The 26324-nt window shown below is 50.9% G+C and overlaps 8 protein-coding genes across 8 annotated transcripts; 3 read left to right on the top strand and 5 right to left on the bottom strand.

The window, feature by feature from the left end:
- Window positions 1-193: 193 nt before the first annotated feature.
- Window positions 194-760, bottom strand: QC764_305710 (uncharacterized protein; the record flags this gene model as incomplete). Its single annotated transcript, XM_062945679.1, has 1 exon — window positions 194-760. The coding sequence occupies one exon, from the start codon at window positions 758-760 to the stop codon at window positions 194-196; it is 567 nt and encodes a 188-aa protein (XP_062801701.1).
- Window positions 761-1606: 846 nt separating this feature from the next.
- On the bottom strand, window positions 1607-2638 carry QC764_305705 (uncharacterized protein; the record flags this gene model as incomplete). The annotated part of the gene is made up of 4 exons (XM_062945678.1): window positions 1607-1624; window positions 1682-2064; window positions 2100-2176; window positions 2250-2638. The coding sequence occupies 4 exons, from the start codon at window positions 2636-2638 to the stop codon at window positions 1607-1609; spliced, it is 867 nt and encodes a 288-aa protein (XP_062801700.1).
- A 46-nt stretch (window positions 2639-2684) lies between these two features.
- Window positions 2685-3415, bottom strand: QC764_0053120 (uncharacterized protein; the record flags this gene model as incomplete). The annotated part of the gene is made up of 3 exons (XM_062940444.1): window positions 2685-2938; window positions 3002-3141; window positions 3201-3415. The coding sequence occupies 3 exons, from the start codon at window positions 3413-3415 to the stop codon at window positions 2685-2687; spliced, it is 609 nt and encodes a 202-aa protein (XP_062801699.1).
- A 484-nt stretch (window positions 3416-3899) lies between these two features.
- On the top strand, window positions 3900-6412 carry QC764_305700 (uncharacterized protein; the record flags this gene model as incomplete). Its single annotated transcript, XM_062945677.1, has 2 exons — window positions 3900-4103; window positions 4178-6412. Exons 1-2 carry the CDS (start codon window positions 4044-4046, stop codon window positions 6410-6412), a joined length of 2295 nt encoding a protein of 764 aa, XP_062801698.1. The 5' UTR covers window positions 3900-4043.
- Window positions 6413-12578: 6166 nt separating this feature from the next.
- Window positions 12579-15312, top strand: INDA1 (Amino-acid permease inda1). Its single transcript, XM_062945676.1, has 2 exons — window positions 12579-13744; window positions 13827-15312. Exons 1-2 carry the CDS (start codon window positions 13207-13209, stop codon window positions 15011-15013), a joined length of 1725 nt encoding a protein of 574 aa, XP_062801697.1. The 5' UTR covers window positions 12579-13206; the 3' UTR covers window positions 15014-15312.
- Window positions 15313-16671: 1359 nt separating this feature from the next.
- QC764_305685 (uncharacterized protein) lies at window positions 16672-18123 on the bottom strand (the record flags this gene model as incomplete). Its single annotated transcript, XM_062945675.1, has 1 exon — window positions 16672-18123. The coding sequence occupies one exon, from the start codon at window positions 18121-18123 to the stop codon at window positions 16672-16674; it is 1452 nt and encodes a 483-aa protein (XP_062801696.1).
- Window positions 18124-19364: 1241 nt separating this feature from the next.
- Window positions 19365-21338, bottom strand: QC764_305670 (uncharacterized protein; the record flags this gene model as incomplete). The annotated part of the gene is made up of 1 exon (XM_062945674.1): window positions 19365-21338. The coding sequence occupies one exon, from the start codon at window positions 21336-21338 to the stop codon at window positions 19365-19367; it is 1974 nt and encodes a 657-aa protein (XP_062801695.1).
- A 2124-nt stretch (window positions 21339-23462) lies between these two features.
- Window positions 23463-24806, top strand: QC764_0053070 (uncharacterized protein; the record flags this gene model as incomplete). The annotated part of the gene is made up of 1 exon (XM_062940443.1): window positions 23463-24806. One exon carries the CDS (start codon window positions 23463-23465, stop codon window positions 24804-24806), a length of 1344 nt encoding a protein of 447 aa, XP_062801694.1.
- Between the last annotated feature and the right edge of the window lie 1518 nt (window positions 24807-26324).

The raw sequence follows: 26324 nt of genomic DNA, 5'->3' as shown, positions 1-26324 counted from the left end.
AAGCTGGCAAAATCTTGCGCGTCTCTGTGCATTCCGTCGGTAAAATGCCTCTTCAAATGCCACATATATGTTTCTCGTTCATGGTAGGGTTCAACAAGGTCTCATCAAAATTACAACAATTACATATAATACATCGAAACCGTAATTACCAAAAACCAAGAAACCCACAACCCTCTCAACCCTCACTCATCCTCTACTCCTCATCATCCTCCTCGTCCTCATCCTCGGCATAAGCAACATGCCAAGCAACCAACACCCAATCCGCTCCCGCAGTCTGCCTCCAACTGCTGCTTCCACTCGCCGAAATCTCCCTGATGCCTCCCTTCCGGCTCTGCTTGTACAAACTCAACTTGTACACCGTCGAAACAGCCATCAACCCCGCCTCGACCACAAGCGGGCCTCCGTCATGGAACCGGAATCCAGTAAACTTCCCAGCATTCTCCAGTAGATCGCTGATACTCGGCTCGGACTCCTTGTTTACCGGCTTGGAAGAGTGATCAGGGTGAAAGATAGGGTTGACCATCACGCAGTCATCGGCGATGTACTCCTTGGCCTGCTCTGGGTCGTCGCAGATGGCTCTCCAAAGAAGAGTCTCCATCTCGTGGGCGGCGGCATAGTTGCGCTTGGAGATGGTATCGAGGCGCTGGTTCTTGTTCTCCGAAAGGACGAGAGAGCCGTCGTGGTAGCCCTTGGGTGCTTGAGCAGCGCCAATTTTGGGCTTCTCCTTTTGGTCATTGGTGAGGCCTAGGACGGTAGGCATTGCGGCGTTGTTGATCAGAAATAGGGGTAAGGGTTAGGTATGTTTGTGTAAATTGACTTGCTTGCAGCAGGTTGTATCGATCGTGATATGCTTATTGTCACCGCAGCTTCATATATTGCTGAACCAGTGAACAGGAAAGACGGAACGGTCCAGCTGCAGCGGACAAAGGGGGGAAAACCTAACTTATATCATTATTTCTACCTGTGACCCAATCCTGCCCAGAAAACAGGAAATTTTAACCATCCTCTCTCGCTTTGCAGGCATCGCTTGTCGTTGTGCAGCGCCCGGTCGGCGCGTTTCACAAGCTGTCTTGTTGCTTGTGGTCCTTGGAGCGAGCTGTGTTGTGTCATACCCCCTGACGTCACTGCTGGTCACCCACACCACACACAGCCGAACCACCACCCTCTCCGGACCGAGCCATGCACAAAGCTCCATGCAACAGCCAACCTATGAAACTTGGTTGCAACATGCAGGGACGAACAAGAGAGATCGCCGTCGAACACGCGGCACTGCCCTCGAGCATGAATCTATTTCCAGGTCTGTCCACATCTTGGAAGACCCTGCAGACCCTTGGATTGGCCTTCCAATGTGACGATATCTTCATATATTTCTCTTGGCTAGTGTCCTATACGAGCTCTTCCCGTCAGAATGGCTGGACACCATTTTTGTCATTTGCAACGTCTCGTGGTCTTCCCAGCAGGCATTCGGATCAGCCATGGTATAGAAGACGAAGAATTGTTAATAGGTGTAAAAACGAAAGAGGATAATGTAGGCCAATACAAAATCAAACGAGAGGCAGAAGAAGAACATGAAAGATCAATACTACCTACCCAAATTATTACCTTCTCATATGCCGCTGATATACTATTTTCAACCCCATCGTCAGTTCCATCCATCGCGAAGAAAGAAAGTGATACTCACAGGACAGTCATTCACCCCAAGGTACTCCGGCGCCTTGATAAGATCACTCTTGAAAGGCCCAGGGAACGCAGTCGACACACAAATCCCATCCGTCGCAGCCTCAACAGCCAAAGCAGCCAGCGCGTTCTCCCTCGAGGCATCCGTCACACTGAACACAGGCAACGAACCCCAGAAGCATTCAGGATACCCATTCTCATCCATTGGCGGGGCCTGAAGAAAACCAGTCCCCATGTTATTGAAGACTGAGTTCCACTCATCAAACTGGCCATCACCCAGCTTATCCTGGCAGGCAATAGCGTTGCGGTAGACGTGTTCAATATTGATATCGTAGTTAGCAAACGAGTTCATAGCTGTATCTTCAATCTCGCGGGTGAGGTGTGGATCTTTGGGGTCAGCCTGGAGAATGAACAGCATTCACCGTCGATATCAAGAGCACCGGCCTTGTTGCACCAGCGGTCTCGGCCTTCGCTGGAGGAGTCGCGCATGATGAAGGCCCTGATATCTTCTAAAAGACCAGCGATGAGGGACTTTTTCTGTTGGAATAGGCATGTCAGCAAATCAAACTTACGAAAAAGCCCTAAAGGGAACCAAGAACAAGACCAAGAACCTCCCAAAACCGCTGGTTAAACTCCGTCTGCCCAACCCCCTCATCCAACAACCACCTCCCACCCCCAAAGAACTGCGCCACCGGGGAGGCGGTAACACATCAGGGTTAGCATCAAGATCAATCCCAATACCATTAGTGTTCTCATTCTCCCCAAACGGTGCAATCGGCCCAATATCATGAAAGGTCAAGCTCTTCCCATTGGGCTTCTCCTCACCGTTAAAGATTGTAAGACGCATATCCTCGATTGCCTCTGTGAAGAACCCAAAGACCTGAGCCAACCTAGTCGCAACACCCACAGTCACTGACTCTGTATCTGGCTCCTCATCCTCAAGGCACGTTGCCCCGACCATGTTGTCACTCCCGCTCCCAAGTTAGTCGACCCAGCCAAAGTGGCGACTAAAAAGTCGCCACTTTGGCTGCTCTGGCACCTGTTAAGCCAAAGGTGCCAAAGAGGCCAGCTACACCCCTTATGGGAGAGGCAAGGCCGCCAATTATTCCAAAGGCGGAGCTGATAATAGCCAGAATCATGCCTACATCTGGGCCGGATTCGAAGTTGAGGGACTCGTAAGCGAAATCCCAAACCATCTGGCCGATCTGAAGGGAGCTTTGGATGGTGGAGTCTTGGAGGGCTTCATGCATGTTATCCAGTGCTAAGTGAAAGTTGGAGGACGCTCGACGAGTTCAAAAGAACCCCGTGGGGGTGTATGTTGGACAGAGGGTGAGAGTGGGGTTTTTGCATTCGTGTCCTTGGGTTCGGCAGTCCCTGACGCCTTCTTGGTTGCCGGACCCGGTAGTGTTGCCATCCATACGTTGTAGCCAGTTCTTTTGGCCTTGGGTTTTGAGGTACCCGGTTCTGTTTCGCTAGGTGTTGGACAACTTCGGGTGGCATTTCAGGGAAGAGTAGGAACTCACAGGAAGGCAGCCGCTCCGCTGTCTTTCCAAGTGTTGGCGCGGTCAGACTGCCGCACGGTGCAGGTTTCCTGAACGGATCTGTCGGTCAACCTGGCTTCGATTCCAGCAAGCTCTTGAGCTTGCTCGTCAGTGATAGGCGTGGGAGCTGGGGCAGGAGCTCCATAGCCACCACAACGCCTGAGGCCCTGTCGACGATGGCAATGGCTCAAATGCATGGATGAGCGATCGAAATTCAGGACCAGCCAAGCTTCTTACATTGTCAGCAAGGAGAAGCTCAAAGGTGTGTCACTGGGGAAATCGGCTGCCCTGTTAGGAAGACTGCGCTGTCTGAAAGACGATCATACTGTCAAGACTTTTATACTGGCAATGGCCAGCAATCTGAAAAAGAGGAAATCGCTCTTTTAATCGCTGATAACTTACATGGCCGTGAGCTCACAACCACAGCGGTCTGACATTTCTCTGTTTCATCGGTCTGACAAGCCTGTCTGGTGGGCCAGGCCAGGTGGTGTGACAACCCATCTGACATGGAGGAGGCGTGCCGGGTCGCCAAAGGTCAGCCAGAGGGGCAGTGACGACCTAGACTTGAAGAACCTCACGAGGCTGGCTTATGTAACGTTGTCGTTGTCACACATGCCAAGAGGTGCTACTGAAATCAGGCAGCAACAACCAGGCAGAGACGGAGCGGGGCAAGAGGGCAGGAGTCAGTCAGAAGAATCTCCAACCTTGCATGCATTCACCTTTTACAGAGGCACCCGAACTTTCAAAACACCCTGGGATCCCTCACAACGAATAGCTTCAGCACTCCACTTAGTAAGGCAGGATCATCGCAAGCGGCCCTTCAACATGGCTAAAAGTCGCAAGACCAAAAGACAAGGAAAGACTACCAGACAAATTGGAGCGAGTGTGAGTATAATTTCGTCTCGATCTAAGCGATATGATATAGGGTATTTGTCGTGGATTTAACAATTCCGAGACAGAAACGATCATGTTCGATATGTCAGAAAATCATCCTTGCTTTCACGCCTTCTAGAAGTAAGAAACGTCTCGAAGAGGTGTTGGGTACCTGGAAAGAGGTCATGGTGGACTCAAAATGCCAACAGCACAAGGACATTTTGCTTTTTCAAAATGGGCGGGCTCTTCGTTTCAGATTTCCAGTGCCGATTGCAGCAGACACACTTGTTAGACTTGTGCGTTACCATTGGGACGACAACCGGGAATGCAGAATAGAGGCCATGTTGGGACAGACCGGTAATCTGGTTGACGGCACTTTGAGAAGCTACAGTTTTGTTCTCCTCCCTTCACACCCGAGCGACAATCTAGACAGATATGGAAGGCTTATACATGCACACTGGACCGATTCAAGTTTGTTTCGTCGTTGGAAAACTGATTGCGACCAACACCATCAGCACTGCAAGCCTTCCAGTGTGATATTGCCAGCCCTTGCTTCCATCCGTCCAGCATGGCTGGTTGACATTGTGCGTCAATGTCTTGTTCCAGCTCAACCGACCGATAGTTATGTGTGTCTAAGCTATGTATGGGGCGACACCAAACAATTCACTACGGCAATGGACAATCTTGAGAGGCTGCAGCAACCAAATGCCCTCTCATTCGTGCCTTTGGCAAAAACAATCACCCACGCAATGGCTGTGGTTGAGATGGCTGGCGAAAAGTTTCTTTGGGTGGATGCTCTCTGTATTGTCCAGGATGATGACAAGCAGAAACACCAAGACGTCCAAAACATGTCCGGAATATATGCCAATGCTACATTCACGATAATCGCTCGCAGTGCAACGAATGCAGATAGTGGGCTGCCAGGGCTTTTTGGTATATCACAACAACGTAAGGTTCAACAGCACACTTGGCGTCTCGGGCCTTCTTCGACCGTTATAAATATACAGTATAGAGACTGGAAAGATGATCAAAACAGGGGGGCGTGGTTTACCAGAGGATGGACATTTCAGGAAGAGTTGTTCTCCAGAAGACAATTGGTTCTTCGTGAACATGGCCCGGCCCATTGGACCTGTATGTCCGCCCAATGGCGAGAGGATATTAGGTTGCCCGATATCACAATACAGATGCCGTCACCTAAACGATATCCCTATCAGCGCAGTATCTATCCGGAAATCTACAATGTTTCCCCCAACATCCCGAAACTAGCAAAAATCATCGAAAATTACAATAGGCGAAGTTTCACCCTACCAGAAGATTCTTTAAGAGCATTTTCTGGAATCGCAACAGCACTTCTTTCCTCGTTTCAGGGCGGACTAATTTCTGGACTCCCAGCAGACTTCTTCTATGCTGGACTTTTATGGTTCCCTTTCTCGAAAGACATTGTCCTTCGCTGGCCAGGAGGGATACCAAAAGCATCCTGTGTTCCGAGTTGGAGCTGGGCCGCATGGAAAGGCAGCTTGGATCTAAAGATTTGGAGGGTAGCGGACACCTGGAGGCCAGTTGGAACGAATCTCAGGTCCTGGAGGGGAGAACAATGCTTCCACGAGAGAATTTTCCCCATAGTCGAGTGGTCCTATCACACCACAAGCGACGGTCCGGGAATTGAAATCAAGGACAGATTTTACGCCTTGAAGGAGAAATATTTTGATTCAGATAAGACGCGATGCCCTCCTGGGTGGACACGCCGTCCGTGGACGAGCTCCCGGGGTCCGAATTGGGTATATAACTACCACGACGAGTCCCGATCGCTGCGATGTCTCTTCCACCCGATTCACCTACAAGGGAAGGGCGATTCTGAAGTTCCTGGCATGACCATAGCCCCTTGGATCTCTTGCTACACCCGTTCTGCAACCCTGCTTGCAGCGGAGGAACTGATAGATTCGGAGCCGGAGTACCTTGCACAATGTATAAGTTTACGTGACTCAATAGGCACCTGGGCAGGTTTTTTGACCCTGAATCCAGATCCACTTTCGCCGTCCGAGACATCTGATACGGTGAACTTGGATTTGACTGGGAATTCTTTAACGTTGGTAGAGGTGGCTAGAGGAGAAATTTGGGAACCCACGGAGGTTCCTTTTTTCCACTATTTTAAAGATGCTAACCACCCCGAGAGACCTAAAGGGGTTCCATGGTACCAGTTTTATTGGGTGATGTGGGTAGAGTGGAGAGGTGACATTGCCTATCGGAGAGGACTGGGACGAGTGGTGAAGAGTATATGGGAAGCACAGGACCGGAAGAAGATGCACTTGATGCTGGGGTAGGATATGATCAATTGGGCCTGAAAGATCTAATTTCGTTGTCTCCAGATGTTTCCTTCTTTACAGGTAGTTTTATTTGTCGGGTGCTTCGATACTTCCTGTATGTGTTGAAGCTTGGTCATACTCAGCGGTCAAGCTTTACGTATCTGCTATCATCATATTGCCTACCTACCTGGGCACTTCACAAATACCTATGAAGTCCACAAGTTCAAACATATTAACCAAGAATGCTCCTAACATACGCACACCGCCCCTTGAACCACCATCATACAAATCAGCAGTCTTACCCAGTTGCATCGCCAACGTGACAACCCTCCTTCACCTGCCTTAGTCAGGCACCAAGGATACCGTACCTTTCTCTTGTTTCTAGGCTCTCGTACCGTCGCCTTCTATGCAGGAAAGTGGTCTCTTACATCTAGGCATTCCTACCGTAGTCTTTCATGCATGAAATCGGTTCCTCTCGGTCAAACATCCAGGCTAGTCTCAGCCTTGGGTCACCTCGAACGTCTCCTATCCCCTTGGATCATAGCCGCGCAAAACAGATGTCCACCGTCCGATGCTCGCTACCAAAAATCTGGAGAACGCAGGACAAGTGCATTGCAGCAAGATATCTCCGAAGCTAAGCGCGATCTCATGTTTCTCGGTTTGAATCTCAAACCTCCAAAAGATCCATTTTTTTGTGCCTCTAAAGGCAAGTGGGTTGCTTTCCAGAGAAGAATACCTCTAAGAGCAAGTGGGCTGATCCCTTGCCCTCATGTCACTTTATTTCCCACACGTTCTCGTGAACGGTGCCCCTAAGGGAAGGTGAACCGACAAAGACGTGTTTCAAACCCGCGCCCTTTCGCCATCGTCCCTGCCCCGTCCCTACATTGTACATCCAGCACATCCCCAGATCCAAGATCCAGATCCTCGGGTTCGGGTGCCAGATCTTTCAACACACCATGAATTAATAAAGGAAGATCCCGGGCTGTTCCCGTCAGCAACCTGCCAACAAACTCGGGAACAGCTGATCGACACCCACTTTTACCTCCAAGGGAAAGGAACATTTTCAAGAAGAGATAAAAGGGCAGGTAGTAGCCGCCAGTGAGTGGTTTGCATAGAATACTTCTAGAAGGGAAGGAAAAGAATGGTAATCAAAGCAGGTACGGCTCGTAACAGCACATCTTACTACCATCGAATAAGCACAGGGACCAAGATTCACATGATCTGTTTGGGTTGATATATTTTGGAAGGTTGCAGTTCCCCTTTATTGGGTACGAGACAGCAACAGCATTTTAATTACCAACTTGCATCTGCCAATGTACAAGTCCGCTTTCCACCTCCCAGTTTCTCTCGCTCCTGCCACCTATCCGTAGAGGTGCGCAAAAGGGGCCAACGTCCAAGTAAGGAAGCCGTCAAGACAAAGCCAAGAACCTCCTCACCACAACATTCCATTCCTCCTTCCCAAAACTCGGCCGACATGTGACTCCATTTTTTTCTCTGTCTCCTCACCGACATCTTTATCCAACAGTCCGAGATCAAGGATACGATTATACGAATTGCTTGGAGGCTCCAAAATCCCGAGCGATTGGTGATACCGCCATTGCTGGAATGCTAAATGGTCGCCCCCAAACACCGAAGGAGGGAGGGAGGAGTGGAGCAAACTACCTAGGGTCGTGTCGTGCTGCTTGCTGCGTGTTCGTTCCATCGGGGAGGAGCAAGATATCCCTTCCCATCCATCACTCCCTCATTGGTACCACCTTCCCTTTTGGGTAGCTTACTCCAACGCCATGCACAGAAGGAACACGCCTCGCCCTCTAACGTTGTTCTCGATCTTTTGGAAAGGGCAGGTACGTATTCTGTCCCCCATCTTTTTAAATGCGGTTTTGACTGTCGCTTCCATGCTAGGTGCATTATGTAGGGAGTGCTGCATAGTTTTGTGCAATTCTATTTGGCTTTTTTTTTTTTTTTTTTTTTTTTTTTGCACGATCCAGAACCATGATCATGCACAGTGTCTTGGGGGAAATAGCCTGAAGGAAGGGAGAAATTAACTGCTGCACTCCCGTCCATGTGGCTACATCGGTAGTTGTACCCAACTTCCAATCGTTGGCTCTCGACGAATCTCAAGTTGACGATTTCAAACTCTGGCCAACCAGTGCCGCCTATCACGTTGACAGTGGACAGTTTCCCCAACGTCGCAATATTAATTCCCATCCCCCTTCGCCATCGATAGACGCTTGAGAAAGCAAGAATGTCCACACCTTATTTTGATTAGGTTGACAGCGTCGCATCCGCTCGGTTGTAGACTGCACCTACGCGCAACAAATGCGGTCTGGATGCATGGACGTGGTGGGCGGTCGGGCGTGCTCCCGTCCGCTGTGCCATCGAGAGCTTGCATGGTTCAACCCAAGCGACGAGTGACCGTTTTGTTTTGCGGGTCTATCCTATATCTGTACCGTTTTCGGTGATATATTATCATGAGTTTCCGTTTTGACACCATTATTTCAGTCCTTGGGCTGTGGTGTGACCTTGGGCGACATTGGCAGGAACACGTCGTAGAGATCTTGATAATGATGGTAATCCCGTCTTGTCCCGTCAGCTTGGTACTGAGACCTGCCTGCCTTGCTGTTTCGGAGGAGGGACTGCATATCAGAAGGTACACTACCTTAGGGAACGCACCTATCGGTGGGGGTCTGGTCGAGCTGTGACCATTGTCGCGGATCCAGATGAGGCTTTCCGTGTGTGAATTGTTGACGGTGAATGGACCCAGGGGTTTGGATCTTGGACCCTGCGATGGGTATGTGTTGTTGTTGTGTAGGGGACAGGGGAGATCGGATCTGAGATGGCAGATTGTACCGTTAACGGCAGGAGAGGCGTCCAAGGAGAGACATGTGATCACCCAGCTTTATGAGTCTCCTTCGGGAGCTATCGTTGAATATCAAGTTCTTTGAATTCTACGCTGAGTGTGTTGTATGCAAGATGTATGACATTAAAGTCTACCTTTAAGCCATTCTCGTTCTGATTTTTTGTTTCTTTTTGAATTATCACAGGAAACTAAAGCCACGAAGTGATCAAACTTGGGCTTTCACTTCGATGGCTTCCACAAGATGATTACCTGCCTAGGTTACTCTGATGCTGCCGTGATACCAAATAATTTGTGTTTTTAGAGAGCAGTTGTTGTCGTTCACGTTTTAAGTTTGCATTGACATGGTTCTATAGTACAGGTCCCAATAAGTTGATACGATTCTTTCAACGGCTTGTGGCTGAAAATAAAGCAGGGACTAGAAATAGACTTCATGGGAAACATACACACCCTAGAGCTACGTAGACATCTGCCAGCAGCAATAACTGTGCTTTGTCGAGGCACAGGTGCCCACTGAAGTCCAGGTCGACGGGACGAGGTGGAGGTCGCCGACGATTACAATGCCCAGCCCGCATGGCCAGACAACATGGGACGACAGATATGTCATCCCATCTCTCTGACTCGCGCATCCTGCAGTTCGTGCTGAGCTCTCAATTAATTGAGATTCAGTTTCGATAGCGACTCCATCAGCTGTTGTTGTCAGACATCGATGATCCCAGCCAAGTAAACGGAGCGTCAGCAACACAACATCTTCGCCAAAACTGCCGGGGCACCGTCGGCAGGATGCTTGGCACTGATAAGTGGAGCTGTGGTATCGTGGGGGTGTAAGGTTACATGGGCTATCAGCAAAATGCGGGGAAAAGACGCAGGTGGGGTCAGGCGACTTTGGTGATTCCCGTTTTGGACACCGGGGCCAAATTGATGGCTCAACCTGCAAAAGCCTCATCAATCAGCCCAGCATCAGGCGAAGATGTGAAACTGGGTAGAAACATGCCATCACATTCCTAGAGGGGATTCTAGTATAGCGTACACTGTAGTGAGGGTTGGTGATAGCGCCAGTCTCGATAGTAAAGCACTTGTCACATATGGAAGCTCAAGAGCGTCGATAAAGAGGCAAAGCGGTTGGTGAATGCTCTAGTAAACGTCGTTAGTGCTCTCCTTCCTGTTTCACTCTCGCGAGCCTGTTTCCAAGACTGGCGAGCGCTCTGAGCGCACCGTTGGAACTTCCTTTTTGCTGATGGCCTGTTGCGGCTTGTGGTCGCGTGCCCAGGTTGGGGTGTAATGTGCTTTCAGCCTCCCCTCCCGCAGCCCGAGCACGCCAGAGATCGGTAGTGTGTGAGGCTACTGTAGACATCGAAAGGTGGGAAATGTGCCAGTCTCTTGGTATGCGGGAACACCCAGCTTCTAGAAGGATGGAAGTCTCATTCTGTCATTGCATCGCAGTGCCTGACGCGCCTGATCATGCTTTTGATGAAGGTGTGTTGCGTGGCGCCAGCTCACCATGCGACGCCGTCTCAGGCTGTGAAGCTTGCCCGCTTCCAGACACAAAATCCGATGCTGTGTTCGTCTGGAGCCAGTCAATACATATCACACACCGGCTGGTCCCGAGTGCGCCTGCGATGCGATGCGACTACGACGGGCGACAGGCGACAAATCCAATATTGACATGTGAAGTTCATAGCGCAACCAGGAAACACCGACGGACCAACAGCAAGTTTGGGATGCGCCGACTGGCCTCACCGACCGAATTGCAGCTTTCATGCAAAAGTTCCCTTTCGTCCTTTGAATCCAGAGGGTTTCTTGCCACTTGCGATAGGGTTACTCAAGGCAGAATTGAGTTTTTCTTCCTGATGACGACCATCTCGATGGGCTACATGGCATTTCTCGTTGTTGCCGTTTTGCGAACCATTTGCATCGCGACTGTGGTCCAGCAGGATTCCCCGCCCGCCATCCATGTTTGCCCCACCGACAAGTTCCCCGTCGCCCGTTAAGCCCCCCACCCACAGATACCCAGAATGCCAGATTATCGTTCCGTTCACCCAGTGGATATCAAGCGGTAGAGGAGGGCAGCCAATATGGAAGGCTGAACAGAACGGAGCTACGACTCGCGCAGATCTCCAAACATATGAAGGAGTATTTGCCGATTCCATTCCCTCGGTAGTGTCGACGGGATGTAGTGCTGATATCGTGTGTCCTACCTGTAGAGGCGGTAGATAGCTTATTTCCTAGCGAGCTGTACGAGCTTACTGTCTCCCAGCACAGTGGTGCCCATCTTATCACGAGGGAGAGCTCACCATGCATTGAAAGAGCCCACCAACATGCGACGGCCTGCCCGAACGGTGATAAGGCCCAAATCCTTCGTTGCTGGCTGCTCACGCTGGTGGAAGCAGGTGAGGTGGGAGAGCTGGCGAGGTGGTGGTAGGTAGTTGGCAGGGGACCGTCGCCAAGAGCCGCTAGACGTCAAGCCAAGGAGCAAGGGTAGTAGCCAAGCTTTGCCTGGTCTGGAAGCTGGCAAGAAATGCCAAGACGGAGCACACTAAATCGGGGGCATGAACTGACGAATGATGGCATCGCTTTGGGGGACCTGGCCGTTTCGACGGCTTCGTTGCTCCCCAGACGGACAAGATAAGAGAGCAACGCTGCCGGAACGCCACCGCGCAGGCAATGACTAGCCGCACCGGGATATCGCCGGCTTGGCCTCAACGCCTGAGAGAAGCCAGTTGCCGTTTTCTTCCAACCTCTCCGCGCTCTCCAAACGCCAATGCCGTTTCGTTGAGTTGATCAGCGTCAGCGTGCTCTAGTGCTGCCGCGGGTGTGACATGCGACACGACAGGGGGAGAAGGGGGCAAGGTGTCCATTGTTGCGTCCCCTCGAGTTCGCTTCCGTCGACAATGGCTTTCTTTGTTCGGCGGTGCCTGATGATGTCGAGAACAACAAACGACGACGGCGAGGGTGTAGATCCAAGGCCTGGTTCCCCTCTGCTCGACGTCACCAGTCACCACTAGAGTCATGAGCTATTCCTCAACGAGGAGCGGGCCATGCGCAGGTGTGGCATGTTGCGCATGGTCACAAGAGATCAAGCATCAGTGGCGCTCCGAGGTCCCTATCGCAAAACGGCAGTGGCGGGGAAGATCTGTCGCTTGGCCTTGGCGCCATCGCAGCAACGTCGTCCCAGGTCGCCCAGGTTGCTCGCTTGACAAATGGAATCTCGCCATGTTAGCCATTAGTTCCCTCTGCCATTGGCTGTGGCTTCCATGAATGACATGTTCCCAGTTCCATGCTTTCTCGACTTGCCAGTTCCCGTTCTGGGGAAAGCTAGCAGTAGAGGTTAAACTCCTGTTCGCAGTGATCGTCCCATCTCCGTTATGGTTAATGGTACCAAGGATCATGTATGTCGTGTCGCCTGCCGGCCTCCGTTAACATGTTCCCCCCCCATCCCTGTGCCTATCCGTCTTCGTCCTCGGTCTGGCCTGATGAATGGCACCTCGCTGCAGTCGAGTCTAGTGTGACCTCGTTCGTAGCGGGTTGGTACCGCGGACGCGCAGTATATCGGGGTTATTGGGTCTGGTGCTTGGCTCCTTCTACTTTCAGATGGTAATAAAACCCGCTCCCAGGGTTGCTATCAAGGCCCCGCAAACTCCGATCGACACTCAATTGGCTGTATTCTGCTTCTTGGCTCGTTCTGTGCAGCTTCTAGCCACTTTCCGTGCTTCCTGGAACCCAATCGTCAAGATAGATTCCGTCTGCCTGGGTTGCTCCTCGAGCTTCCCCCCCCCCCAGTCAGTCCACCCTGCGACCACACCCCGACCCTGGGGTAACGCGACAGCCGCGAAACTCCTCCTCTCTCTTTCTTACTCGGCCTCTGCCTTTATTAAACCCCCTCTGTCCCCCCCTCACATGCCGTCTTTTTTCCTTTTCTCCTCATCGACACTGATCACCATCACAACTCACCAACATGTCGTCCTCAGAAGAGAAGGGACCCCTCCCTGTCACTCCTGAGAAGGAGGTTCCTCCCCCACAGTTCACCCACGGGGGTGATGCCATCAACCAGCATCGCGACCAAGAGGACTTCTGGACTCGCAATGGCCTCAACCTCAAGTCCTTCCAGAGACGTGGCGATGGCGCCTCCATCGACTCTCTCGACCGCACCATGAAGACCCGCCATCTGCACATGATTGCCATCGGTGGTTCTATCGGTGCTGGTTTCTTCGTTGGTTCCGGAAAGGCCCTCGCTACCGGTGGTCCCGCAACCCTCCTCATCGATTTCTCCATCATTGGTATTATGATGTTCAACACGGTCTACGCTCTCGGCGAACTTGCTGTCATGTTCCCTGTCTCTGGTGGTTTCTACACGTACTCTACTCGCTTCATCGATCCTTCCTGGGGTTTCGCCATGGGCTGGAACTACGTCATGCAATGGTCTATCGTCTTGCCTCTTGAACTCACGGTCTGCGGTATCACAATTCAATATTGGACGAAAGACGTCAATGTCGGTAAGTTTTGGCACTGCAACCATGCACAAAGCACCCAAAACAATCAAACAACGGGATACTGACAATGGCTTCTTTTCTGCAGCTGTCTGGATCACCGTCTTCATGTTTGCCATCATCTTCGTCAACGTTTTCGGCACTCTCGGGTACGCTGAGGAGGAGTTCTGGTCTTCAGTACTCAAGCTCGGAGCGACTGTCGTCTTCATGATCATTGCCGTCGTCCTCGTCTGTGGTGGTGGTCCTGAGGGCAGCGCTTACGACGAATACTCTGGTGGCAAGCTTTGGCAAGATCCTGGCGCTTTCGCCAACGGCTTCCGTGGCTTCTGCTCCGTCTTCGTCACTGCTGCTTTCTCCTTCTCCGGAACTGAGCTGGTCGGTCTTGCCGCTGCTGAGGCCCGCAACCCCGTCAAGTCTCTTCCAGGTGCCATCAAGCAGGTGTTCTGGCGTATCACCCTCTTCTACATCCTGGGTCTCACCTTCATCGGTCTCCTCGTCCGCCACGATGACGACCGTCTCCTCGGTGGTGACAACCCGTACATCAACGTCGATGCTTCTCCCTTCGTCCTGGTCGGTCTCGATGCCAAGCTTTACGGCTATGATTCGTTCATGAACGTCATTATTTTGGTCTCCGTCCTTTCCATCGGTGTTTCCTCCGTCTATGGTGGTTCCCGTACCCTCACTGCCCTTTCCCAGCAGGGTTATGCCCCCAAGATCTTCTCCTACATCGACCGCTCCGGCCGCCCTCTCATCTCCGTGCTCTTCGTTTGCGCTTTCGGCCCCCTCGCCTATGTCAACCTGAGCACTTCCGGTGTCGTTGTCTTCGACTGGCTCCTCGCCTTGTCTGGTCTTGCCGCCCTCTTCACCTGGGGTTCCATCTGCTTGGCCCATATCCGCTTCCGCAAGGCTTGGGCTCGCCAGGGTCACACTCTGGATGAGATTCCCTTCAAGGCCGCTGGTGGTGTCTATGGTTCTTACCTCGGCCTCCTCCTTGTCATCCTCGTCTTGATCGCTCAGCTTTTCGTCGCCATCTGCCCCGTCGGCGGCGGCTTCAACGATGTCGAGGGCTTTTTCAAGTCTTATCTCGCCCTTCCCGTCGTCATCGTCTTCTGGATCGGTGGTTTCATCTGGAAGCGAACAGGTTGGCTCCGCACCGACCAGATCGATGTTGACACTGGCCGCCGCGAGCTCCCCTGGGACGAGATCAACGAGTACCGCGAGAGGCTTGCTCAGATGCCCGCCTGGAAGCGCGTCTTGCATACTGTCTTCGTCTAAAAAAAAAGCCCAGCACATTCCGTCTATTCTTCCGTTTTGTACATACTTTACCGGTATCAAACGGGTTCAGTTAGATGGGAGTTTTGAGTCTTTTTTTTTTGCGATTTAGGAGTTCGTTTGCAAATCTATCTAGCGAGCGTCCATGATGGCATTGGATGTCTTTTTTGAATGTTGGACTCGCATATGTAATGTCTTTGATGGGGCGGATGGGTGAGGGGTATGAATCTGAAGGGAATGAAATGGAATTTGATCGGGAGGTTTTCTTACAAGCGCCTTTCAGTGTTTCTGGAAAAGAGAGCTGGTTGGGGGTTTGGGGGGGAGCTTTTGGGGGATCAAATTTGGGATTTTCATGGATTTTTTTTTTGTTTTTGCAAAGTTTGTTGTCTCTTTTTCTTGATACCACGGGGCCGATGAAAAGGTGCCATCAATACAGACTACTATTACCATAATGTTATGATTGTGCTTTCGATGATTTGTGAATGCTGAATGTGCTGTTGACTAACTAGTAACTATCCCCGTAGGGAAACAAGCTTCAAAGTCAAGGGTCCGTCTTGGATAGGTACGTTGCCCAGCATGTCCTCGTAGGGTAAGGAGCTTGAGATGAGGTTGTCTGTGGGTCTCGGGAGTACCCTTTCCACGGACTTTTTCTTGTCTTTTGTTTTTCGATCCGCCTATCTTGCAATTTTGTCATGGAGCACGTTTGTTGCCACCACCGAGCTTTGTTCATTGTTTCATGGCGGCTTCTATCTAGTGCGTTAGATCTCTCCCGTGTGGGGCGTAATGCCTTCCGCACTGATAACATATCCGAAAGTTCAAAGCTTCTCGGAGTTTAGGAAACACGCAAAACGGGAATGAAGTTCCACACCCGCTGATGTGGTTTTCTGGCGTCGTCATCCTCTTCGGTGGAAGGGTCTGTATTTGGTGGTGGCACCGCGTTCTTTGGGTTCGACTTCATTGTTCCATCATGCTCGGGATCACACCAACCCGTGCCGCCGATGCACACACACATCTGCTGTTCACAGCCAGCCCATCTTCCCCGACGCCTCTACCCGTTTCGTTCGGCAAGTTTCGGATATGAAGTAGAGGTTTTTTTTCTATATCGAGAAGATGTTGTGTTAGGCGAGGCCGGCATACATACAATACACAAAGTGCTTTTGGAAAGGTTTCCTGCGGTAGAGAAAACGGTGCTGTTATTGTATGCGAGTACCCGCCAAGCACGCACAAACTTGGCTCAACGGGCGGGCGTGGCTTTGCACCGCCTCGATTCATCAATAAAGCTTGTGTTGACTTCACATGGAATTTCCCGGTGTTTGCGGCGTACAGGCATCCATGCTTGCTCAGCCACGATGGCACCAAGATGAGAACTGTTGCCGAGCGTTGGAGGGAGTACAACAACGGTTGGGAGCTGTTTGCGGCGTTTAGGATTAATGTTTTTGTGTTACTATGGTGCTGGGGTTGTGCGTTCGAGGAGGGTTTTGCACTACCACTAGTGAGAAGCTTGTGTTGACTACACTGACTACCGAGAGTCAAGCTTGGTTGAAATGGATCATGAATTACATTTCCGTTACTAGGCAGACTCTAAAAAGTCGCAAAATGGCATTACAAACATGGCTTAGGTAACTCAAAGCTAACCCCGTGTTTTAGTCTCAAACTATATCTCAACGTTTCCCTCTCTCTGCTGACCCCGGCAGTTCCGAAATCGAATTAACCCCCACTTCATACTGATATTCTGGCGGCGTACTGCTGTTGTATGATTCAGATTGGTCCGGGAAATACCCGCTCTGAGTGTACGTAGTGTACCTCGCGTTCTGTCCCTCCCGTATTGGCCAGCTCGGTCTTTGCTCCTCGTGAGCGGCGGGTCTGATTGGTGATGGCATAGCGATAGGGTATCCAGGTGGTCCATGCCACTGACCTTCTTGCGGATGTTGATAATGGTGGTGCTGTGGATGGATTTGGGGCAGAGGATCTGATGACCCAACCCCATACATAGATCTCGCCGACGATGGACCTAGGGCTTGGTTGACCATTGACAGGTGATGGTGATACGCCGCAGTGATGGGAGTTCTCGGGGTGCGGATTGGCTCTTCATTTGTGTAGCTGTTTTCAGGGACCCATGCTGATGAAGGCCTCCTCTCCATTGCTGTCCGGCTTGGGCCATCATGTGGCGACCTCGAGGGAGTATTTGCTGTCAATGGAGACCGAGCGGATATCGGTGGAAGGTAGTCTTCAACTGAAGTCTTGGGCTCTGAGCTGACCGGATCGTCGTTCGCTGCCGCTGTTGTAATCAGTAGAGGCGGAGCTAATGGCGCTGAAACACTTGGCCTCGCCGACGAAGTTGGGCTGGAACGGGATATGCTATAACTTCGTAGCTTTTCGGTGGTCAGACTAGTGTTGAGATTTTGGAGTGATTCAACCTGGCGCCGTAATCTTCTATTCTGTGTGCAAGAAAATCCAAGTGCAACGATGCTGGCAAGAAGAAGTGAAGCAAGCAGACCGGCTGCAATGACGGGAACGAGGCGCATCCAAGGGGGCATATTGGTAGGTAAACCGGGCATTGGGTTGTCTACTGTATTCTCGGGGTTCGCTCCTCCGTTACTAGAGATACTGGCACTGTCGCCATTATTATCGAACTGCCTCGTTACGGTTCCTAATCCTCGAGAAAGGGTAAAGTTTCGTGCACAACATTGCGCCTGATTACATGCCATTCCGAGGTTGTCGTAACAGCAACACCAGGTGCCGCTTCCGCAGTGAAGCATCGTATAGGATGGTTGTATCGGCATAGAGATGTACTGGCTCGACCTCCCACAGTAAGATGGACAAGCCGGGTCCATTCCCGTTGGGTCAGTGCATCCTTGAGACCAAAACGTGTGATTGTCCCCTCTCTGAGTTGCGAAACAGAGGCCACTGGAGAGACAGGCTTCTTGCCTGCTCTCATCACAACATGATGAGTGAGAAGAACCTGTTCCTGTAGCGTCACGACTGCACTGTGTCCCCGACGTCTTTTGTCCGTTTATACCATAGCACTGTGCTGCTTCAGCCAATGGGCCGAGGGAAAAGAGGGCGAAAAATAGGGAGCTGCTGAGCGAACCGGAGGCGAAGAGGTGCCACATCTTTCCTATATTGAAGAAAATGTAGGCTCATGACTCTTGGAAAATGGGTGTATGGGGCCAGCCGCATTGCAAAAGAAAAAAGAAGGAATTTGAGTATCGGTTTTGGAGAGGATCAGGGTAATATGGTGTCGGCATTGTCCTCGATCGTCATCATCTCGGATGTTTCCACCGCCTCGAGAGCAAACGCAGATGGTGCCCGGTGTTCTGGTGAGGTGCTCGCTTCGGCTTCATGTGGTGCACCAGAAAGGATTTAGCCTGTCGATCTTGAAATTATCTGCAGCCTTGTCAGTGCTCAACGTGTCACTTTGGCGGGAGATCAAACGCGCCTGGACTCTTGGGCAAATCTTGTCATAGCCATACCAAGAACTGGGACAAAGCGGTGATTAGCAGCACAATGGATAGATAATAGATGTTTTAATCAATCTGATTCTATTGCATCGGGACCATAGTTGTTGGCTGTGGAATGATATCAAATCTTGACGCTCGGTTGCTTGATACATTGATCTCTGCCCAGGCCACAACATCACGCATCATAGAGCAGACAGGGGCTCCAACCAACCCAGGCCAAAAGAATGACCATTAATTGATATCGATGCCCTGGGATTGGCTGTCAACCTTTTGTCCCACCACCCCACGGGAGCAAATTGACACATGGAAGGTGCAACTGCTGAGTTCACTGACCCCGCACAACAACGAACTCTTCCAGCTCAGTTTGACGGAGTGATGGCTTCTTTCCTGAACGATTCCTTACGCTTCATCGCTTCTGTATTCTCTCTTCATGTCGACGACCCTCCAACACCTCCCACCCTCGTCACGATCCGAGGCATCCGCTTTCCATCTGATCCTTCAACAGAGCCTCACCTCTTGACCATCACGACAACTACCCACGGTGTTGAAACCGGCCCCGATGCTTGTTGGGGACATATCCCAGATCTCCGCCCATACTGGAAGACAGAACAAGGGTGGCAATGGCGAGACAATGAGACATTCCGTCTAGAAAACCAGCCTTTGGCAAGCTGCAACGGACTCTACATCTTGTTCTACTCCTTCGATCTCGACAATCTGCCCAAGAATGAGAGGTTTCCCGAGGCCATTTTCGGAAGGACTCGGTGCTTTGCTGGAGATGCGTTTGTGTTCAAGATCCAAGGAAATGAGATCGGGGAAGATCTCGGAGAAGATGGTTGGGCGGCCTGGCAGAATGTGTCAAAGGATATTTTAAACTTGGATATCATGAAGCTCTCTCAATCCCCATAGCCGTCTACCACCCCAACACCCGAAGCTTTGCAAAGAGCTTTGCACACGGGTCCAATTTCTATACCATGCATGATAAACGTTTCGACAATTCTGGGCGCATTGCTAACCCAGTTCTTGCGATTCGGAAACGCCCAAATTTGGTCCAACGGGACACCACGGGCTGCCAGCAATTCCATAATCTTGACCTCTCGAACATAGATATGCCACCAACCAATCAGCTTGGTTTCAGAGTCGTCAAACTCGGGCAGAGCTGAATCAGAGGCGCCGTCGATCACAACAAGGGCATTGCAAACATCAATTGCATCTGCTCGCTCCAAATCTCCATGTTCCCACTTTGCATCGAGGTCCACGCCATATTTGATCAGGCGTATCATCTTCAAGTGACGCTTCCAAGCTGCCATCCAGATAGCTCTTGTCAGCCCCGGCGATTCAAGGCTGTCCATATCCGACTTTCGAACAGCTGTCGGATACCCAACCAGCAACTTCACAACCTTCCATTGCTGATACTGGGCTGCCAGGCATACAGCTAGTGACACTGACGGTCGAGACGCTTTTTGGCCAAGGTTAGGTTCGGGCCCTAGCAAAGCGAGAGTGTCTAATGCCTCTCGAAAAACGAATCTCGCAAGCTTCATTAGGATTCGCTGATCGTTCCATCGCACAAAGCCCGTGCTATACTGGCCATACTCGCCACGAGTATTCCAACCGTTTAGCAAGTCGGCAGGATCAAGGCTGACGGGAACATGTATCCAGACATCGGTTGATAAGATCCCTCCTCCGCTCATCATTCTGTGAAGCGCTTCTTCGACCATCTCATCCGTCTTCTCAGGCAGCTCACGCAATGACCACAACGGAAACTCGTATGTTTTCTTATCAACAACCTTCCCGAATACAAGAAAGGAGGCTGTTTTTTGGACAATCTGCCGGGTATCCGTTTCATAGTCTGGCGTGATCTCGGCTTCTGCGTCCGGCGCCATACCAAGTAGCGCAAAGACCTTGTCTCGAATGTCAGTCGCCTGACTGTCTCTGAATTTCCGTAAGAGAATTCCCAGAGTCCGAGTGTGACTCCACCACGATTCAGATCTTCGGAAGCCCGGCATCACATCAAGGATTGCCTGCACATGATCATCGACCGCGGAACCGAGAAACTCTGGCGCAATAGCAAACGTCCTCGATGGTATGCTCTTTCGGCCACACATAATTCTGGCCTTCTTTGAGCAGGCAACCTCCTGAATGATCCAGACGCGTCTAAACCAAGGACTCGCAAGCAGGCCCTCCAAAGCTCCCCGGTACTCTGCCAATGTCGTGTCTGGAAGCCGCTCCAAAAACTTCCATTTCCGCCAATTCAATTCTGACCTCCAATTTTCTCGACGAAGTTTCCAGCTCCACAGTTGGTCAGTTTCCGAAACCTGTTCATTGACATCTTCCAGGAACTTCATGGCCAACTGTGCTTCAGCAGTTCTTCCGGGACCCAGCCACACAAGGACCTCCTCGGCATTCTGATAGATTTTCCTCATTTGACCAACCTGGTGGCCCCGTTCCTTGTCATTGTTTTGATCGATGCATATCGCATCAATCCACAATAACCTATCAGTATGTGGGTGTCTGAGGTTTACGAGGGCGGTATACAGGTTCTCCGTCACCTGCAAGGTTGAATTGCGGCCAACAATGATGAATTCCTCTCGATCTATGGTTCCCCATGTGTACGAGAGTGCTTCGTATGGGACGCCTTTGGAGGCATGGACGTAGGTCTCGAGAAGCTCGCAGTGGATCTGCTCATTGGACAATCCTTTGCATAGTCGGACGAGACGGATCGAGTCGGCATCGAGGTCGAGCGGTTGGTACTGATATGGTGGTAATGAAGCCATAGCTGTTGAGGTCAAAGGTGAAGGTTTGCGGTGTGAGGCGCAGCGAGCCAATGCGGGGCGAGGGAAGAAATCTAGGCTGTTGTCGACGTTGCTCATTGGTCACCCTTTCTCGGTGGTTCGGATTGGACTGACAACACTTGTCGATAGAACTTGGGCCAGCCCCAAGCTCCGCACTGATAGTTTCATCTCGTCAGGCCAAGCCACGATGACAGTCCCCTGACATCCCACAATGGAGCCAACTCACGATGCCAACCAACAATCTCATATTCATGAGGAGGCGATGATCCACCCTTATACCCACATCCCACTCCCAAACGCATCCACTCACATCCGACTGATCAAGCTATACCCAGCCGTTGCATTCGGCCAGGGTACTTCTTGCGTCCACCAACTCCCAAATCAAATGCAACATGTCAGTGGCATCGATAGATGCACTGTCGCCATTTGCAGTCTTGTCCTATGCCTGGGACACCAGCGACGCGACCGAGCCCCTTTGCATTGACTAGCACGATGAGGACGATTCGGGGCTTGGTACCTGATTCGCCCTTGTCAGCGATCTACATCACCCCGTCACTTATGAGCGGGTTGGTGCAAATAACCAAGTCGGAGTCATCACCAGAGCCATTGCTCCTCTGGGTCAACCAGATCTACATCAACAGCAGGACACGGTGGAGAAGAATGAGCCAGTGCCGATGATGGGGAAGATATATACCAAGGCTGACAAAGTCCTGTACATGCTCAGACCTACGGCTGTTAGCAATTACACGGGTGATGATGGTGAGCCAAAGCAGACATACGAATACCTAGGAGAGGTTTATTGTCACGGGATGACGCATGGCGAGACTTTGGAAATTGAGACAGTGGAGGACTTCTTTCTGGTTGAATATTGTGCACCATTTATTCTCGCTTTCACTAACCATCTCACCCTGCTCACTCTTGGATCTAATGCCTCAGAGGCCAATCATAAACATCTACTCCATCGGCAAACAAGTATCGTACATTTCAATTGCCCTCTAGTCTGGTGGATGTTCTCTATCGAAGCACATCGTTGAGTGTCGAACAGGGGTCGTCTCGTTGCCGTGTGAACAAGTGGGGCGATCTCAGGGGTTGAATAGGGGGCAAGAACTAGTAGACGATACGTCCTCGCTGATCAGCAGTTTGGCTTGTACATTAGACTAAAGCATAATGTTTTGTTCTCCTCTGATTTCAGAGTCATATTTACGCATTGTATCCTTGACTTGCCCTGTGTTCCATCACTTGGTGTGAATCTGCCTCGCCTTCGCGAATTTCGAAGATTGCAGTGATCAATGCACAACCATTTTCATCATATGATCGGGGAATCACTTACCCAGATTAATATGAGGCTAGATTGCAAGGTCCTTCGATCCGCCACATTGAATCTCAATGGTGTCTTAATGTGGAAATCTTTCCTTACACCGGCAGAGCAGAGAATCTGCACCCCATTTTGATTGCTACAAGAGAGGTTTTGATCATTACGCAGACCTAGACTTTCATCGCTTTAGCTCACCCAATAATGGTCACAAGTTTAGCGAGCGGCGCGTGCTGTTTATTCTCGGTGACAGATGCTCGATTCCAAGTGAACACGAACAATAAGGCCCGCTCTTATGCACACTGCATGTAACTCTGTTTCCTTTCCAAATTCAAGATGGCTTAGGGCTGAAGTTGGATGCTACGCTTACCTGTGAGTAATCACTAATCCGACGGTAGCGGCGATGACAAAATTGGGATCTTTTACTGTTCTGGAATATCGTAAGCAGTGCCTCACTGAATGGCATTGACCAGATGCCTTCCTCCGATGAAACATCAAACATGTGAAAGCCGAAGTAAAACAGCGGGCAACGGGATAGGCACTTTTGCCCGAACAGAATGGCGGAAAAAAAAATCTTGTGGAGAGATTGGCTGAGAAGGAAAGTACGATCTACGGTACTATACCACCTTGTTGAGGAGAAAATGTGGAAACATGAGCCATGTAGGAGCCAATGCTGGTGACGGCAAGTCCAATGACAAGGCAAACCGACAAACTCGAACGGGAATATCGTAGTGATGACCGCTTTGATAATCCCTGTGAGCGCAAGGAGTTAAATCCAGTGGTGTCCCAGATCTCAGAGAGAAAAGTAGCTAGGAAAAAACCGCCCATTCAACTACCTTTAACCGTCGAATTGGTCACTCTCTCACCACCGCCTTCATCAACCTGTCAAGATGAAGCCATCCACCCTCCTCACCTTCCTCGCCCACCTCGTGGCGACCGAAGCCTGTCTCACTGAGCAGGAGCGGCACGGCGGCCACATCATCGACCTCAAAGCCCACCTTGCCAGAGGCACCATCAATCGCCGTCAAGCCAACCTCGGCACCGTTCCCGTCGCTGTTGGTGACCGCTTCCAGAACGGCACCACCGTCCCCATCGGTCTCGGTTACAACGCCAATGCCACCTTCGACACCATCCTCAACTGCGAAGAGATCAAGTCTGCCGTGTTTGGCCTTGCCAAACAGTATGGCAAGGACAAATTCCAGTACTTTGAGATGCCGTACAAGACGTACGAGAACAGGGCCATGTATGGTGCCAGGGTTGGTGGGAGTGGCAAGAAGGGGGACAAGGGGTACAAGGTTCTTCTCGAGAGCGGTATTCACTCGCGTGAGAGAGGTGGGCCAGATCATTTGATTTATTTCATTTCTGACCTCCTCCGTGCTGCAAAGGACAAGAAGGGATTGGTGTATGGTGGCATGTCGTATTCCACGGCCCAGGTCCAGTCGGCTTTGTCACTGGGCATCGTCATCATCCCTGTTGTCAACCCAGATGGACTGGCTTTCGATCAAGCGACCGACTCTTGCTGGCGCAAGAATCGTAACCTAGATAGGGCGATTGATGGAGAGCCTGTGTCGGTTGGTGTGGACTTGAACCGCAACTTTGCGCCGGTTTGGAACTTCACCAAGGCTTTCGCGCCTGGAGTTGACCCCTCCTCTGACGACCCGAACAGCGAGATTTATCACGGTACTGGACCGCTGTCGGAGCCGGAGACGAAGAATGTTGACTGGACACTCGACCAGTTTCCTGACCTTGGGTGGTTCCTGGACCTACACTCGCCGGCAACGTTGGTGCTGTACGGATGGTGTCACGATTCGAACCAGGCTGTGGATAGGGCCCAGAACTGGCAGAACAAGACCTTTGACGGGAAGAGAGGTGTGGTGCCAGATAGGTCAGGTTTCGAGTACAAGGAATTCTTGGAGCAGAAGGACTGGGATGCTCTGACGCTAGCAGCCGCGAGGGTTGCGGGTGGAATGACAGACTCGACGGGACGCTTTTACCGGTCACTTCAAGCTCCTCATTTGTATCCCAGCAGTGGCTGCTCCGCGGACCAGGGCCTTGTCAGGGCAGCTTTGGATCCGAAGAAGAAGAAAATGTATGGGATTGGGGTGGAGTTTGGGGAGTGGAATTACCAGGCTGAGTGCTTGTTCTACCCGACTCAAGAGCAGCACAGGCTGAACATGATTGAGAGCAGTGTAGCTTTCATGGAGTTGCTTCTTGCTGCTGTCAGGTTGGGATGATTGCTTGCTAAGGCGCGCATAAGAATGTTCATTTTTAGCGAGACTGTAAAGAGTAGTTCAGAGTTTATGTTTTGCAAGACGTTCCAAGAGTGTTTGGTAGATACATAATATAAAGAGGGCACATGTACATCAGGTGGACGAACTGTTGAGCAGAGACTCGTCGCCTGTCATGATTATATCCATAGTTGACCTACTTTTCGAGTGACATACTACGTCTGCTTGTACTAGAAGCTCGCGAAATTTTATGAAAACACTATTAACGATTCGATGGGCTAGTTTAAGAGACGGGCGAGGGCTTTTGTGGCGCCACACATCAAATGGAAAACCGGAAAACGCAGCCTCCACAAATTCCCTGGGACTTGCCTAGCGGGTGCTTACCGTCGGGTGAGTTAACTCAGCGTACTGATTGGTCCAGCGATTCGAGGACGAAACACATCAAGCTATAAAGAGTTTCTTCCACGATGTCCCCTCCCTGCTACTTGCGGAACTGGATAATTCGATTCTTATTTAAAATGCAAGATCTCGCAACATCCAGAACCCGGCCACACCGTCAAATCGAAGTCCTTCCAATCTCCCGAGAATACAGCTTCGACATACGAAATCAGAGTCCCAGCATCGAAGCCCACTCCGCACGCATGAGAAAACATCGCTCTCAGGACATATTGGTTTTGACAAGAGCATTGGCCCTTTTCGTCTGCGTCTTGTTTGCGGTTGCGTTGATGCTCCAGTACGGGGCCAGCTACCTGACACACTTGAGCATCAAGAGCGTCGGCCCTTTCGCACCAAAGTCCTGGCAGCAGGTAGTAGCGGAGAAACTCCAACGAGATAATGAAAAGATACCCGTTGATTTGCGGCTTAATAACAATGTCATGGCTCGATGAAGATTTTCTAAGCCTCTTACCGGCGACTTTATTGAGTGTCTGCTTGACACCCAATCCCTGGCTATCACGTCGTTGGATGTACCCAATCCTGCTGCTTGCAGGGGAAATGGCACTTTGACTGCTGTGGAAGTTGCACTGCTTTCTGTAAACGTGCTGCCTTTGCAGACCAACTGGTTAGATATATCCATAACCCCATGACTCAAGTCTTTGTCGTCGTATGCTGATGTCGTTGAAAGAGTAAACTCCTGCTCGAGATTGGCTTTGACATTGCCTTGGCCAGAGCCCAAGAGTTAGATTTCCACTACGCCACCCACAAGAAGCTTGTCGGTCTACTGCACGGTATCCCTCTGACCATGAAAGACCAGTTCTTTATAAAGGGCCTCGAAACCTCGATGGCATATGTGTCATGGATTGGCACCTTTGAGGGGAAGAAAGGAACTGGGAAAGACAAGTACGTAGAGAGTGAACTGGTCAGCGAGCTTTACAGTCTCGGAGCTGTTCCATAGGCAAGGTATTCCCATTCCACTCTACCACATGGTAGTCTTGCAAGGCTTGACGGTGTCTTCAACTGCTCACAGACAACCTTGGTGCAAAGCATATGGGTGAGTTGAGTTCATCGCCTTTCCGTTCTTTAGAT

The sequence above is a fragment of the Podospora pseudoanserina genome, chromosome 3 (genome assembly GCF_035222485.1).
Source record: "Podospora pseudoanserina strain CBS 124.78 chromosome 3, whole genome shotgun sequence".
Lineage (NCBI taxonomy): Eukaryota > Fungi > Ascomycota > Sordariomycetes > Sordariales > Podosporaceae > Podospora > Podospora pseudoanserina.
Note: the sequence above shows the minus strand (reverse complement) of the source record. Positions and strands in the feature narration are given on the sequence as shown.